This window comes from Rhea pennata, chromosome 4 (genome assembly GCF_028389875.1).
Source record: "Rhea pennata isolate bPtePen1 chromosome 4, bPtePen1.pri, whole genome shotgun sequence".
NCBI classification, from domain to species: Eukaryota; Metazoa; Chordata; class Aves; order Rheiformes; family Rheidae; genus Rhea; species Rhea pennata.
The window spans coordinates 9,289,135-9,305,815 of NC_084666.1; the positions used below are offsets into that span (position 1 = coordinate 9,289,135).

Below are 16,681 nucleotides of genomic sequence, written 5' to 3' on the forward strand. Positions count from 1 at the left end.
CACTCTTAAAAGGAAGCACGCTCCTGTTAGTGCCTGCTGAGGTGGGAAAGGGCTTATATTGCAGGAATGCTAATAATTTGTACAGCTGACCTTCACTCACTCTGTAGAGCTGACCGTTAAAATGGAGGGGGTACAGTAGTTATTCCTGAGGAAAAGAGAAAACTATTTGTGAGTGAAGTCTGGAACTGCAGGGAGATGCAATTTGGTTATTCAGTCTATTTTAGAACCAAAGTCATCCGGGTTAGCACAAGTAGTCACAACTCATAAATGATTTATTTGCATTTCTGTGCAGTTGCAGTTAGTACAATTAAATATGTTGGCTACATAGGTTGAAATAGGTTGATCGTGCTTAACATTTTGCCCATACACGCAAATCCATATTGCCATACAGAAAAGTGAGCTGAAAGCTTGTTGGTAACATTTTGCAGCCTGCTACCAACCAGTGTATACTGGTTCTGTGTGCTCCATCACACCATACGTTGTGTGTTGTCCTGATCCTTTTGGTAACAGTAGAGACTTCAAAGACCTCTTCCTATATTCTTGCCTTCTCTTCAGAATCAACAGAAAGATAGCAAGGATTCCACCTGGAATATCAGGAATGATAATTACTTTCAGATGGGAAGGCAAGATGGCAGGTGATGCTTGTTCTAGGACTTCTTGATTGAAATACTGTTTTTTGGTAATTTATTTTCCTATTTATTGTGTACAGAAAAGTTTTGGATAGCTATAATAATACCCAACTTCGGCACTTAAGCTTTACTCTGAAAGCTGTTGAGAATAGCAGACTATAATGAAATAATTCAGTTACTTGCCTTTGTGCTCTGTTGCTTCCCTTTGTGCTCCTGGTCTCTCTCTACTCTGTTGAACTACTATTTTTCACCAGACATCTTAATCAATTGCAGGCTAGTTGCACTTGTGCTATCCTACTGAAGGACCTTGTTGAGAAATTAGTTTGCTCTGTACTGTGCTTATAATGAAGCACCAGAGGCAGCTGACCTAGATTAACCTGGAGTCTAGACTGAAATCAGGACTGTCAGAAAAAATTACTTTTAGGTTGGGCATAGGCACTGAAATAATTGGCAAATATCAAGCACTGTGACTTTGTGTTCTTTTTTTTCTGGCATAAGCCTAATCAGAGAAAATTGACCTCAACAGAATAGCACAAATCTGTCACTGGTGCAGTACGTCCAGACAAGTATGTCTGGATCTAGGTTGTGGGAGCAGACAACCTCATGGTAAACAATTGATCTGTTCTACCAACCATGAATTTGATCCCTGAACTCCTACAAAATACTCACTGGTTCTTGTGAGCATGGGCTGTTTCTTTTACTCTTCTGAGCAAACTCTTCGATATGCAGGACTTAGCTGAGGAATGTTGTTTCCTGATGCTCTGACTTGTCTCTCAGAAACGCCGGTTACTTAGACTTTCCCTACACCTTGTGTCTTGTGAGAATACTTCGGGTGTCTGAGGAAGAGCAGTCAACCAGAGTTGCTAAAGCTGTAGCTTCTCCAGACTCTCTCTACTGTCCTTTCTCCTCTTACATATCCATACAGTCCTCGAATGTCAGAGAGGATTTTGATCACAGCAGCTAATGCTGATTAGTTATCAGAAAAGCAGCTTTGCCCTCACTCCTCTTCACTGCAGGGAATAACACATCTGTCTCTCTTACCTCCCTCTGCCTTTTGACAACATCGAGCCTGGCAGGGACGACGACTGTTTAGGAGGCAGAGGTGAAGGAGGTGCGTAAGGGTTAAGCTAAAGCTTAAACACAGACTCATGGCTACGTCTTTAACCCTTTAGATTGTCTGGAGGAGATGAAAGCCTGTGTCAGGATAGCTGGTAACAAGCAGAAATCCCACAGTAACACCACTTGGGCACCTGTGCATAGGAGGTCTGTTTTGGTTTAAATATCTTGCTTCCCAGCTTGCACTTCTGCCTATTTTTTACCACCCATAACAGTAACAGTTGCTTGTCTGCATCTAATTGTTAGCTTTGGTTCAATCTTCTCCCAAATTTAATTTTAAAATTACAAAAGTCTTGGGTTTTTTTTCTTACTCTGCTAAAACTCCAACAGCTGCATATTCATTGTTTCGGAATCAGCGTTCACCACGCAGCCTCCTTGCAGAGAAGCTCCTCCGCCTGTTATCTTCCAGCCTTTTCTCTAAGGAACCAGTTAGAGCAAGTATCATCTTGGATTGGGGGTGCCCCATTTGCTGCATCTGTGCTGATGCCTTTCATTTGGGGTAGAGGGATAGTGTAGTGGTTATCACATCTGCTTTACATGCTGAAGGTCCTGGGTTCAAGCCCCAGTGGAACAAGCACCAGGAAATCTTTGGGAGGTTGGACTAGATGATCTCCAGAGGTCCCTTTCAACCCTGCTGGTTCTGTGATTCTGTGTGCGAACACCTTTGGTTACAAGGTGCACCACACAGGCTGACAACACCCACTCCTACAGGCTCTGCTGTGAGTTTGCCACGAACTAATCCTCTCCCTAGCAAGGCGGCTGTTTGCTCTATCCAGAAAGTGTCGGGTACCAGAAAGAGCAATAACGCGGCACAGAGAACCTGTTGTCTTTGCATCTCTTTCTCACAGGGGACCCCAGCGGCTGCCCAAGTGTCTGTTTCAGGTGCTGCATGTAACACACAGATCAGGAAAAGACCTGATAGCCTGTACCCTCTAGGTGCCTCATCTTTTAAGTATTTGGAAATATCCCAAGTCAGCTGGAACATCTCAAGATGTTTCTGTAGCACATTTCCTTTGGCCTCCCCTTGGAAACCTCATATCTGTGATAGGAGGTTATCTGTTTTCCTACTTTGGGGCAGGCAAGATATTTCACATATACTTTAGGGACAATCCAGTACACTCTAGACCAAGCTGAGGCTGACATCTTGAGACACAGGTTTAACTAAAACACACTCTGCTGCAATAAACTTAGGAATAATGGTATCTCAGGAAGTGTGTCATGTTCTAACACACCTGTACTCCAGTTTTCTTCTAGCTAGACCTTCACAGCAGACACAGACCCTACTGATGTTTCGTGCTTCACTGTGGTGCCTCTGAGCTGCTTTTGAACGGTTAGATCCAATTCCTCAACTGGCCTGAGTCTGAAGGCTGAACCAGCTTCCAGATGATGTATTTCTCTACAGTGTTGACTGGAAAACAAAGTATGTCACAGGCATTATCCATACACCTAAAGTGGTCTGAGTTTCCACTGAGGGAGTTGAAACTACCAGTTTCTATTTGGAGCTGCACATGCTTTTAAGCTGTATTTGACCTGTTAACAATGCTACTATGGTCTGTCTTCAACATTGTCTTTATATATGTGACACCATACATCACTGTGCTTTTGGGCAGTAAGGTAAGGACATGGAAAAACCTAAGGAAGACAATGCACATGAGATGAATTTGAGATCTCCAGCACCTCTAAAGAGAGAAAGTATAACAGATCAAAGAGTAAAAAGAACAAGCTGTTAGAGCATGATTAGAAATGCAGATTTCAGGAAATATAACATGCACCATCCAGAGAATACTGCTAGCGTAACACAGAGGCACCCTAGCTGCAGAGGGGTGGCTGGTTTTAGCAGAGCACAGTGATGACTGACACTCACCTGCTGTGAAAATGGCCAGGAGGATGATCACCAGAGGGGCCAGCTGGCAGGAGTCTCCTGACTTGTAAAGAAACACCTCCATGCAATACTCGGGCTCAGTGCTGCCAGGAGGGCAGAAGGCATCAGCAGGGCACTTGACTGGGTTCACATCTGGGCTCTGCCCGAAGGAAAGAGTTACTCAAACAGGAAAGACTGCAGCAAGTTAAGAACTGCCTCTGCACTAAGCACAGAGTGATAAAAGCCTCTTCGAGCAGGGGCTTGGCAGATACATGCTGGGAAGGACTGCTTTAGGAAGCACCCACTGCCTTGCTGTCTCAGAAGAGAGATTTTTAGGTGTGACCTCAGTTCCCACATGAAGCTCTTGGTGAACCAAGACAAGGCAGAGGCAGAACTAATGACGGCTGCTACCACAACAGTCTGGCAACCAGCAATCTTACAGTATCAGTTTTAACTGCTGGTGCTACTGCTACTTCTCTCTTCCCCTCATCTCCTTGAGCTGAGGTGGAGCTACGTGCACGCTGAGTGGGGACGAGAGCTGGGTGAAATGATCCCTCGCTCTAGCAAAGGAGCGAAGCCAGGGCTGTTGCACGCATGGGCCGTTTGTCCTGCAAAGCTGGGGTCTGCGCCCAGACCAAGGGTTTTAAGTGTGCAGCTGGGCTCCATCGCTGCCTTCCCCACTGGGGCAGGGACTGGCCTTCAAACAGTGGGGCAAGAGAGGGCTGTGGGCACGTGGGCAGCGTGCAAGCATGTTTGCAAATGGCATTACTGGTAATACGTGAGAAGCAACACTTCAGCACTGAAAAAGAGGGGAAAAATAACCAAGAAATGGTCAGCCTGTCTGCCCCTGTGGTGTTACTCAGAGCAGGGTGAAGAGCAGCAAGGCTCCATATAAAGCATGCCCACGCACCAAATAGCCTAATTAATGGATACACCATTCTCTAACTTTGCCCTGATGGCCTATTGGGAAGCTTCGAGTGCAAAACAAAGCCCAGCTCCTGGTACCACAATTTTAACCATCTCCCTTTAGATAGTTAAAAAAGGAAACAGTTTTAGATGAAAATGGTCTTAAAGTATATTTAACTTGTTACAGAACAGCTATATTTATTAATCTAGACTGTAAATCAGCTATTGGAGACTCACAGGACAGTAGTGATTTTCTGGGCACAGGTCACAGCTCTCCTTGCCCTGCTGTAATTGGTATTCTCCTGCCTTGCAGAGCTTGCATCCGTTATCATTGGGACCTTTGAACGTACCTAAACAGCAAATAAGCACAAAATTAAAATCTGGGACTAGACCCTGGGGCCTTTACAATTGCATATGGATGATTTGTCTTTGCAAGTCAGATGGAGAAAGACCATCAAATGCTTCATGTGCATCACAAAAGCTGAGCATGAAATTTGGTCCTTGCTCAGAGGAAAAGGGTGAGGAAGGTGCACAGCAAGAGGGAAGAAATACTTTGTCATTTTAGATCTAGCAGATAGAGTAAGTTTAAGTACTTTGAGTAGTGTGAAGTGGGTTTAGTACCTAGCCGTGGCTCTAACACAGCGGGAAAGTTAGAGCTGGAGGTCAGCAGGATATTTCATACATGCTAATTCTGGATTCAGACACTTTCTAGCTCTTTGAAACTTGCTGAGTGAAGCTGAAAGCACAGTTCAGTTCTTGGGGCTTTGTAAGGACGATGAGCCACTAAAGCCATGCATCTCAGAGTGATTAATGCTTTTTTTCCGTATGTTAAAACACAACTTGACTATAAAAATTCATTCTAGAGGGGAGGCTCTCCATCAGCGATTGCTAGAGCACTCCATCATCTCACTGCCTCACCTGTGTCATCTGATGTTAGTTAAGACGGCAAAGAAATGAGTCAGTTCCTCATTTTCCCCTCACCAAATCTCCTCTTCACCACTGCTCTTTCCCAGCCTTAGGCTATGCCCTGCCCAGGAGCCATGGCCCCAGGCAGAGCGCACACCCTCCCCTAGCTCTCCAAGCACCCCTGCAGCACTAACACATCTGGTTTTATCAGCAAAACCAACACCGCTGACAAAAATAGTTTTCCTAGAATGGTATCTACCCAAGTATCTACCTGGGCTCCTGACAGCCCCATCCTGCAGATGAAGGACACTCCTCAGAGGAAGTTAACTATACTAGCAGGAAGACCTACTGCAGATGTGGCCTCAGAAGCATTTTGAATCCACAGTATGAAACCCCGTGGCTACAGGCAAACAGGCCTCTGGCTGATAGCAACTCCAGCAGCAGGCCCTGGCCAACTAGGAGGGACTAAAAACCAGCAGCACTTCTCCATCTCTGATGACAAAGGTTTGCTCTGCAAATGTCAGGGGGGGTGTTCATGCTGCAGTAGTCTTGGACGCAAAACAGCCCTTCTGCAGGTTCTGGTGTTGAAGTTGTGCATTCTCAGCTAGGCTCTTGTGGTCCCCCAACCTCCACTGCATTTGTTACCTGGGTGGCAAGGTGTGCACTCCTCAGATGCCTTGTGACGAGCCTCCTTCCCACCAGGGCAAGCTAGACACATGGTGCAGCTGGTGGTGCTGAGGGGAGGAGAGAGAAATCAGCATGGCAAGCAGGTCCAGGACCAACCCAACCCACTGAAGCCCACTCACTTATTTATAACATGCACTTATTTATCTATGCACAAGCTGAGCCTCAGTTCTCTGGTGTCTACCAGGAGATGAGCCTCTGCCATTTTGCAGGCATCCATGATGTCTCTCTGCAGCACGGTTTCTCCCATATTGAATTAGGGTTGAGCACATGATAGCATTTCTCTCCTCTCTTTATTTGCATGCGGCTTGGAGGAACTTTGTGTCTCTGAAGTTCCTATCCCTTAGCAAGTGTGACTGAAAACGGTCAATGGATACTCAAGCTGGGAGAGCTGGACATGCAATACAGTTGTGCAAGCCCTGGAGTACGGCTCTGCTGAACCACGGTTAAATTGCCAGAGATCTGCTGGGTAACATGGCACAGGCCATCTCCGGGTAAGGGCAGACGGAGGGTAAATATTCACGTCAGCTCACGTACTTCGGATTTGATAGGAGGTGTTTCTGAGGCTGGCTCCGAGCCGAAACCCTCCTGCGCAGCACCTGGGCCACCTCTGCCTCCAACCAGCCTCTGGGACAGCTAAGGGGGTTGTTGGAGCAACTGATCCCAAACCACGCACAGGCTAACGAGCCTAAAAAGTCACTCCTGGTTCAACCCTAAACCTGCTGGCTGCATCTCCCCAGTGCTCAGCAGCGGTATCTGCTCAGCTGGAAAGTCACCGTGCCTTTCCGATTGCCAGTACAGCGGGTCTTTTTAGCCCGTCGACTGCTACCAGGAGGGAGATGGCCCTCCCCAGCCCGCAGACCGCCGCGGCCACGCGCACGTTCCTTACTTGCAAAACGATCCAGGCAGGCAAGGCAGGCAAAAGGCCGCGTTTTGCTGCGAGCTGAAATACCCTGAGGGAGGGAAGAATAAGCTTTCGGGACCTCCCGGCCAAATCGGCGCTCGGCTCCGGGGCGGCAGGGCGCAGGCTCTCGGGGGACGCCGGTCCCCCCAGGAGCGCCCGGCTTGGGGAGGGAGCCGAATTCGTCGCTGCGCCCATCACCGCGGCAAGGGAGGAGGATCAGACGGGCTGGAAGCGGCACGGCGGCGAGATCCACCCGCTCACCGCTCCCCTGCGGGCGGGTTCGCGGGGGACGCTGCACCGCTGCCGCCGAGCGGAGCTTCCTCCCGGCCCCCCCAGACGACGGACACGACCCAGCTCTCGGCCGAGCCCTCGGCACGCGCTCGTCAGGCTTTTGCGTAAGTAAACGCTGGTCTGTTTTGAACACGCCGTTACACCTCGGGAGGACGGCGTACGAGGCTCGTACTGCCTCTGAGGAGGCAGAGCCAGTCCTTAACGTCCAGGGAGGAAGGAGAGCATCCTGCTCCGTCCTCAGGCTACAGAAGACAGACTACAGACTAACCAAAAAAAGAAAAAAGGATGTTTTAACTAACTTTTTTACTACTGAAAATATGGGAAATGCTCCCTGCAATCTGCGCTATAGATGAACCTTGGAAAACATTCTGCAATGGGCTTTCATTGTACCATTAGTATCAGTTTACTGCAAACGGGAACATGACTTGGTGAGAGATCAGTTCTTTCCTTTTTAATAAAAATGTCAATAACAGAATGGGAAGAGATCTACTATTCTATTTTTGGCCTGAACAAAATAACCTGTTTACTCTTCAGTGCTTTCATTCCACCTGGTAATTGCATCTGATGATGGTAAAAGCATCATGTATTCTGATGAAAATGTATCTGGACTGAATACGCATCCAAACCTACCTTTCTGGCATGCGCTGCAGGCTGCAGCCCCAGACTCGTTAGCGTAAGAGCCAGGCGGACAGGGAGAGCATGCGATGCTCCTCCGAAAACTGGGAGGGAATTGAGAAGAGGTTTAGTGCTATTTCAGGTCACTGCAGCTTCTATTCTCTTTAGCTGCTTAAGAGGAGACGGAAGAACACAGCTCTTCGTTTCACTAAGTCTAGAAATAGAGTAATTATAATGAAGGCGCTCAGGCAGGAAAAAACAACAGTTAGAACCTGCCTGAATATTAAAGGTTCAAGTTAAGAAATGAAGTTTACCATTTTGTTAATGCCAGCAGTGTCCTGTACCCTCTCTGGGCTCTGTGGAAAGTTACAGGTTTCCAATTCTGAAGTTCTGGCCTCAAAACTTATTGTAATGAGGTTTCAAAATCTGGTGTTAAAGTCAGTCTCTTAAATCCACACATTGGAAAGGTGCTTGATGTCCGGCACCTATTATGGATTTTAAAGAGAGCTGCTCCCTTGTTGAAAGTCAGGTCAGCTAATAGTCCAAAAAAAGAGCCAGACCATTGGCGCTGCCGTGTGAAAGTCCTGACCTTAAACATCAGAAACTGTGGGAAAGGGGATGCTGTACGCTAGACCTTGGGGAGGAGGAGAAAAAACAGGTAAGGCAGAGAAAGAGGAAAGCTACTGCATTCGTCACCAATAGAGCCAACTCCTCACCAACAAGAAGTATGTGTGTAAAACAATTTATTAACGCACCACAGGATGCTTTGGTGGAAAACAAGGATATGCTCTTCAAGTCCTTTGGAAACCCCAAGGCTGAGCAAGATTTGTGAACTGGAAACGTAGCAAATGCTTTGCTTAAACTAATGCAGGGCCTGCATCAGCTGGAGCTGCTCAAGGCTCAGGGGACACCAGATTCTCCAAATATAGCAAAAATGGTAAAACGTCCCAATTGCAGCCCAGCACAGCGTGGCCAGCTGCCACAGTGACGGTCACATGCACTGCGCCCAGGCAAGGTGACCCCTGCCCCTTCCCACACCGTTCTTCCTTCCCGTCTCCCCGCTCCTCCAGCACGTGCAAATCCAGCTGCCACTTCCCCACCCTCCCTCCTCGGTAGCAGCAGGAGGTTCAGCCCCGGTTCGGCCATGCCCTCGCCCACATCCCAGCTGATATGCTCGCTGAAGACTGATTCAGATTTCTAAAGCACTTGGAGACACAGAGATACCTTATTTCTCCCCAACAGACACAGAAGATACTGGATACACGGAGGGAAAAACAGGAGGAGAAACAGCCTGAGCAGCAAGTGCAGGCATCTCGGGAACTGTAGGACACTTACAGAGTGAGAAAGGAGCTGCTGACCACCCGTGGCCCTGGCGCCCAGGTTAGCTACCCCAGCAAAGGTTGACTGCATGGGTCTGCCTCAAGCAGCACCATGCAGCGATCACCCCGTGGGATGACCCTCAAGGCTTCGTACGTGAGGAAAAGCAGCATCTCCTTGCAGCAGCATCTCAGCAGCTGCTGAGCCCAGATGAGCAGAGGACAGGAATGCTTTCAGCAGGACATCCAGGCCACCAAGACACCATGAAACTATCTGCAAGCTTTTGCCAGCCACAATGCCTGGTTTCCATCACAGCACAGGGCAGACGCTCAGGTCACATGGGGCAAAAGCTGAGGAGCCTGCAGAGACTCAAGGTGCATCTGGGAAGGCCACACAAAACCCCAAAGTCTGGCAAACGAGGAATCACAGAATGGTTGCGGCTGGAAGGGACCTCTGAAGAGCATCTAGTCCAACCCCCTGTTCAAACAGGGTCCTGGTTAACCAGAAAGCCTGGTTAAATGGTGAGGCCAGGCTTCTGGCCAAGACTGACACAGTGAGGAAAAGCTAACAATTAAAACAATTTAGCATGCTGCAGTCAGCAGTGACTAGAACATAATGAGACCTTACCGCAAAATATGGACTAAGAAAATCAATTTGCAAAGCACAGAGGAAGATGGTCACTTCCAGGAGGAAAGATGCAGGTGAAAGCTGAAGAGCTGAACCCCACGCCTTGTTCCCAGAAGTCCCTCAGTCACAGAAAACTCATTTTCCCCTTATACATATGAAGGGCCACAAAAAGATGTGCATGAGCAACCTGATCCAGTTCACCTACTGAGGAGCACATAGCCCCTCTCCACGTGCTGCTGAGCATTTTACAGCACAAGGCCACCGCAGCAGATGAAAATCAGACCAGCCAACCCTGGGCTTCTCTTTCTTTTGGGGGAGTAAAACCTTGCACTTTCCACTGAGAAACAGCTATGCCAGCACTTTTCCCAAAGCCCAAGGGAGGAGATATTGCAGGAAAATGTTTTGAGGGAGACTGCAGGCAATTCATGTTTCCAGCCATGTTGGCCACCTCAGCAGAGGCTCAGTCACTCACCTGGCGTAATACCCCTGCGGACACGGCACACACGACCGTTGGCCACTCAGAGGCTGGTAGTGGCCCACAGGGCAGGGGATGCAGTCAGTGGGGCCTGCGCAGGAGCCCTGCGAGCAGCACGAGCAGCTCAGGGTGCCTAAATAAAAAAAAAAAAAAAAGTCAAGATCAAGACTGCAATGCTTTGCTTAGCCCCAATTCAACCCCTCTGCTCAGAGGTACTGGTCGCTGCAAAGAACGTGGAAGCATTTGTCTTGCTGGAGGGGTTGAGCCCAATCTTAGGGTTGGAAAAGCAGAACGTTATTAATGATGCTGCTGGGCATCATTAGCTAGCTGAAGAACAGCCATAAAACTATCTTAGGTCTCAAGTTTATCAACACGGCTTTCTGGTAATTACAAAGACTGCTTTTTCCTCTTTTAATCTGAAGGAACAAGAGTTTTTTCCTCGTCCCCCTCCTGAAAACATACACCCCTTTCAATTTCCGATTAACTCAGGCTTGTGAAAAGCAGAACTAAAGCAGAAAATACCAAAGCTGAGAATCTGCCTTAACCAGAAACAGACTCTCTTTGAGCACGGGTAACACAATATTCCCGCTGGACGTAAGCACTAGCATTTTTTGCTCCACAAGAAGCAGCGTGATCTACACAGCACAGTTGCGTGGGAGCTGCCGCAACGGCACGCACCAGTCTGTCATCCCACCTCCTGCAGGAGCCGCTCCCTGGCACTGCGGCAGCAGCGTAGGAGCAAGAAGAGACCCTGCGACAAGCGCCCAGCATACCAGGGCAGAGGGAATTTCCACCTGCCCTCGGCAGAGACGCCCTAAAGCGTCCGCTCTGGATACTCCTCCCTTTAAAAGTGCCCTGCAGAGTGTGGAAGTAAGCAGAAAAAGGCATTGCTTTTATTTTGTTGTTTAAAACCATCTCACAATAACTTCTGAGAAGCATCATACCACGCACTCCTGCCTGCGGCAGAGCGGTAATTGGTACCAGCGGGGTGATTTCTCGAGCCCAGGCGAAAGGCTGTTTCTACAGCAGAGGTTCTCTTTCAACCATTTGAAAGAGAGAATTAGAAGCTTCTCTTGTATTTCTTGTACATAAAAACAACATCCTCCCACCAACAAATTAAGCTGCACTTGCATTAGGCTTTACGGTCACAGTCCTACCACTTCTTCATCACACCAAGGAAACTTCGGGAAGTCTGATAAGTAACAAGCCCAGCAAAGACGGAGTCTTTAACTTCAGAGAGCTGTAACAAATTAATTCCCCTTCCTGCTCCTTGTCCTCTGAGACAAGGACACGCAGCCTTTTTACCTCCCTTTACTTTCCACTTTTCCACATAACACAAGGAGCTGGGGTGAGCATAGACTCCTACCATCGTTGGGAAACGTCCCTGGGGAACAGCGTTCACACGCTGTCACGTTCACCCTGCTGCAGCCCGAGGGCTCCGAGGTGGTGAGGAACGGAGCTGCGGATGGGACACCAGGAGACGCTGTCACAGCCAGATGGGAGGACAGGGCACTGCTGGGCACGGTGGTGGACACGCGAGGGGTGCTCATGCTTGCAGAAGCGAGCGCTGTCGCCTCCACGGTGGTGGACAGAACTGGAGCTGATGCTCCCACGGTTGGGTCAGCAGACGGCACTCCTGGGGATGCAGTAAGGTTTGGTGTGGCAGAAGCTGCTTCAGCCGAGAACGTCGTAGCAGAAACTGGGGGTGCAGAGGCCGAGGCAGCAGTTGTGTTGGGAGGCACCGGTGCTGAGGCAGCAGTAGGGACCTGGGTGGCCATTGCACTGGGAGGCACTGGTGTTGAGGCAATAGGAACCTGCAGAGTGGTTGTCTGGCCTAAAGCAATACCTAACAGAAGAAAAAAAAACATTGTTAGCGGCCAAGTTATTCTCTCCCTTTAGTAGGTTTTCCACTACAGGGCTTTACTAATTGCTTAACTTATGTTTCCTTGCTTGGTGCCCAGAAAACCTCTGCTCTGCTACTTTCGACTAAGAGCAATACAGAAACCAGGGAGTCAACATCATTGGCACACGAGAGATGTATCAAAGAAATAAATTAGAGGATCTCTGAAGTTGCAACTCAGTAGATGCCAGTGTTGAGGACATCTGACTCTCCAAGATAGAAGGTTTTGAGAATGATTCAAAACACCTGATCTTGCTAGCAGCAGCTGTTTGAGACATGTGACAATCTGAATTAGGATGCTTGTCAAGTAGCTAGCTGTTTTACCCTATCTCAGTTAAAAGGATCAGGAAAGAAAAGTCATGAGTTTGGGATATTTTTAAGCTGTTCTGGAGATCCATCCAGTGACCAGAAGGGGACATGCCTGCAGGCCTTAACTTCCCTTAATTCTGTGAACTTCCTCCTCCTGTAAGAGCGGGAGCATTTCTTTTCAGCTGAAGCTGGGAAGCTGTAATCTTGAGAGCATTTAGGGAATTACTGCAGCTCAAGTTGTTTTGCTGTGACCTGTAACAGACTGAAATGTTGCCTGCTGATGAGAGTGAGATCCAGTGATCATGAGGGATGTTTCCCAGGCTTGGGATGGAAGACAGACCCATAAAGCTAAAATCGAAAGTCTCAGAGTCACAGAATGGTTGAGGCTGGAAGGGACCTCTGGAGATCACCTAGTCCAACCTCCCCTGCTTGAGCAGGGGGGCCCAAAGCGCATTGGTTTTGATTTAGCAATATAGTACCAAGCGAAAAAACAAAATAGTCAGGTCCTGCCACAGGAGGAGCTGTCGCACCGGCTCGGCTCGGGAAGTCAGGGCAGGGGGGTATTTTATCCTGCGCAATATCTGCGGCTTCTGAAAACACGCAACTTCATATAGCATCAGTATGCAACTACCACCTTGATTTTTTCCCCTGAGTGCCTTCATAGCACAAACCTTCAATTTTTCTGTCTAAAGTTTATGTCAGTTAGTGCAAGTCACAGACAGACAAGCTATGTCCAGTCTCTCTCTTGGAAGAATTATACACACAACCAGCTGAAAAACAAGCTAAATAGCTCTTAAAGTAAAGGACTGACTGAATTACTAGGAATGCCAATTTGAATAAAGTAGCAAAGCTAGGGAGAAACCTAGCAGGTTTTGCAGCACGTTGTACAAGAACAACTCCAGGTTGCGTCGGGTTGTCTTTTCAGAGCAGCGGGGTGACGCTGGCCGGGCGAGCACGCGCGCCCGGAGCCGCTTCTCGCCGTGCCGGTCCAGCCCGCGCGCGGGTGCTAGGCCACCGCAGCGAGCAGGCCGGCTGCATCGAAGCAGCTCTGGTAGGGAAAACTAGAGGGCTATTTTAAGAAAGCGCTCTAGGGTTTGCAAGGGAGAAAGCAGCATGCACAAGAGATAGGAGAACAGGGTGAAAACTCGGAGAGGCAACACAGCCTAGCAGCTACGGCACAAGCACCAGACGGCTGCAAAAACTTGGGTCGCTGCAACATTTTTCCCAACCTAACTCCTCCCCGAGCTCTTGGTTTCTCTTTCTCAGGCCGTGCTTGCCGTCTGTCCGCACAGCGCTGGGCACCAGGGATATTAGTGCTTAGCGCTCCGGCGGTGTAAACACCACCGCCCTGCAGACTAAGTTGGCTGCTCACACTGATTAAATTTCTAGCAAAATCAGGACGCTGAATAAAAGAGTCCTTACAAATCTGCAATCACCTGGAAACTGCCCGTTCAGAGCGCGCTCTCCTGTGTGTACACCAACTCCTTGGCACTCAAACAAGAACCTCCCCCCCAGCCTTTCCATAACTACTTGGTGTAAAGCAGCAGATGAGCACCCAGCTGCCCAGGCCACATCCCACATCTGGCCACAGCCTCCAAAACAGACAGGGAATTTAACCACGATCCTTCTGTTGCACATTTGTTTGCTGCAGGTCCAAGCCTAAGCAAGCTGCAGCCCCCTGAGCTGGTCCTACACAGGGAGAGCAGCTCTGCAGCACCCGCAGGGAACAGCAGCAGCTCAGCCCAGGGCTCAGATACGAGATTCTCCTTTTTGGACTCACCTGCCTTAAGGGCTGAAATCAACCTGCTTCCCTTTCCTCGTATGTGGCAAGAAGCCGAGTCAGTCCCAATTGCTATTAAGCAAACCTCAAAGTGAACTTCAGCGGTAATTCCAGGGCACCGTGAAGTTCTCCTGGGCAGCTCTTTCAGAACGACCACAATGATCACGATGTCCCATCTCCCACATAGCAGCCAGTCCCCAGCATTTGCTCAGCTGTCAGCCAGAGACACAGCAGGGGATTTGCAAAACTTCAGCAGCCATCTCAACAACGTTTGAGGGCAAATACTTTATAAAATCACTTAAACAAGTTTTTGAAAAAAAAGATGTAGCGAGGCAGGGTAAAATTAGTTCTGAGCATTTAGTGAACGTGGGCGATGTTTTGTTTCACTAGTTATAGCATCAGAGCTACGAAAAAACAGTACTTAACCTGCCCAGCTACATCTGGCTGTTTTCTCTCCTGCAGTCACTGTCTACACTGGGGAGCACTGATTTGGTTTCTACAGGCTTTCTTCCTTTTTAAGGGGCACTATATCAACAAAAATATCTCCACAGACACTTTAGGGATGGGTCTTTTTTTTGCTGCCTTGGCACAGTATTTTAAGAGCCTTGAGGATGCCACTCTTAAACACAGTGCTAAACCCCCCTGATTTACAAGACATGCAGCCCCACCGACTTGTGAGGCACATGGATGCTGGCTGAGAACTCATGAAATGCAGAAATATGATGGACACCCCTTTAATTTCTCTTCCTTTGGTCTGGCACAACTGCAGAGTACGCTACTCTGGAAAAACAAACCATTCAAGGGAAACAACACAAAGCCGCGTCAATAGTTAGGTATGTAGTTGAAGAAGATCCTTGTTTAACTCAGTAGGTGAATAATTGTCTTCCCCAATTTAACTTTGAGAGCGTGCCAGACTCAAGTTAGTAATGCATTATACACTCAGGCTGTCCTGGATATAGGTGGCTAAGATAAGGCTTGCCAGGTGATAGCTCAGAGCAGCTTTGCCCAGCACCGAGCAGCGCTCCGAAGTGCAAACGTGCCTATTCCAGCGAAGCAGCAGGACTGAGGGGTTTGCCCTCTGGCAAGGCAGATTGCCCCGGCCAGGGCCGAACGCAAGCACGCTGCTGCGAGGAGGAGGAGCAGGACAGCACCGTACCTAAAGAGCTCCCAGCTGCACGTGGCCAGGTTGTCCTGCAGTGAACCTGACCCGACAGCTAGAGTTAGCTAGTAGAGTAGCAGAGTAATTTTCTGGACAAACATGATTATATGAAAAAAGCCAGAAAGGAGCAGATAGAGACATAATTACAAAAGCATTTCAGACATTTTTATATGCTTCACTTTCCCTCATAATCCAAAACTCCTCCTCCAGCAAGGGAATACTGTAAGGTATCCCGTTCTTTGCCTTTCAGGCTAAGTCATGAAAAGGCCACTGCAACACCTCTGTTTGCAGTGTGCTTGGGTTTCCTCTTTTTTTCCTCCTTCTCTCAAAAGCAAGCTTTGAGATCTACCACGTTCAGCCTGCTTTAAACGCTGCATATCTTCACCTCAGTTTCACCCATGCATTTCCTCTCCTGGGTTCCCCCCTCTCTTGCCCTGCCCTTCCACAGCACCCGGGGAGGGTGAAGCCACGTGGTTTCACCAGCACATTACGGCTTTACCCAGCCCTGGGCTCCGCCAGCAAGGGTGAATGCCGCTCCAGGAGGACTTACCGGTCAGCCATGCTGTGGTTAAGCTCCAAAGCAGAGGAGAGGGCCAGGCACTCATTTTTCCCTGAGGAGTAGCACAGTTTGTCAAAAGGCAAGATCAGCAGCCAATCTCCTAGGTCTCACTGCTTCTTCTACTCTGTTTTTGCGCTCAGTGTTGTCACCTGACTCATGATCATGCGGCTCAGTCAAATCACACACACACACCCCAACAAAGGGGGATTTATACTCAGAGATTGTAACAGGTCTTATGGGGAAGTTAAGGGCTTTTCCAGAGTGTAGTGCAAACTAAAATACCAGGCAGAGGGAAAATCTAACCTAGTCTAATCTGTTTCTATGGTGCTCAGAAATACACGTGAGAAAAGTGCCCTGGAGGAAGCACACGGCTGAGTAAGGCCGCACAGGCGAGTTGCACGGAAAGCGTTGCACCTGGCTGCTGGCCAGTCCCCCACAATCTTGTCAAAAGACAGGACTTCATTCCTTGATGTCCAGGATGTCCTAAAAAGAGAAGAACAAGAAGAAAAATAACCCAAGAACCACCCCTCACAGTTCAAATCAGCTTGCGCTTTGACTGAGGCTGATTGCGGTGCAACCAAAATTCATCCTCGGCGCAGTTCAGAGCGTTCCCAATTAGCATTCCCAAGATGTCAAACCTGAT

At 48.6% G+C, this 16,681-nt stretch overlaps 1 protein-coding gene across 1 annotated transcript; it reads right to left on the reverse strand.

The window, feature by feature from the left end:
- Positions 1-251: 251 nt before the first annotated feature.
- LOC134139754 (uncharacterized) lies at positions 252-16,084 on the reverse strand. Its single transcript, XM_062574494.1, has 9 exons — positions 16,030-16,084; positions 11,698-12,177; positions 10,329-10,464; positions 7,928-8,016; positions 6,992-7,055; positions 6,064-6,152; positions 4,750-4,862; positions 3,610-3,766; positions 252-584 (listed from the first exon to the last, which is right to left on the reverse strand). The coding sequence occupies exons 1-9, from the start codon at positions 16,082-16,084 to the stop codon at positions 433-435; spliced, it is 1,335 nt and encodes a 444-aa protein (XP_062430478.1). The 3' UTR covers positions 252-432.
- Positions 16,085-16,681: the final 597 nt, after the last annotated feature.

Bases quoted from the DNA above. Each gene is read 5' to 3' on its own strand.
- LOC134139754 (XM_062574494.1), bottom strand. From the start codon at position 16,084: ATGAGTGCCTGGCCCTCTCCTCTGCTTTGGAGCTTAACCACAGCATGG. The intron at 6,153-6,991 runs GTAAGGAACGTG...TCCTCCCCTCAG, and splicing joins CTGCCTGGATCGTTTTGCAA to CACCACCAGCTGCACCATGT. The intron at 4,863-6,063 runs GTAACAAATGCA...TTTGCTGTTTAG, and splicing joins GTGCACACCTTGCCACCCAG to GTACGTTCAAAGGTCCCAAT.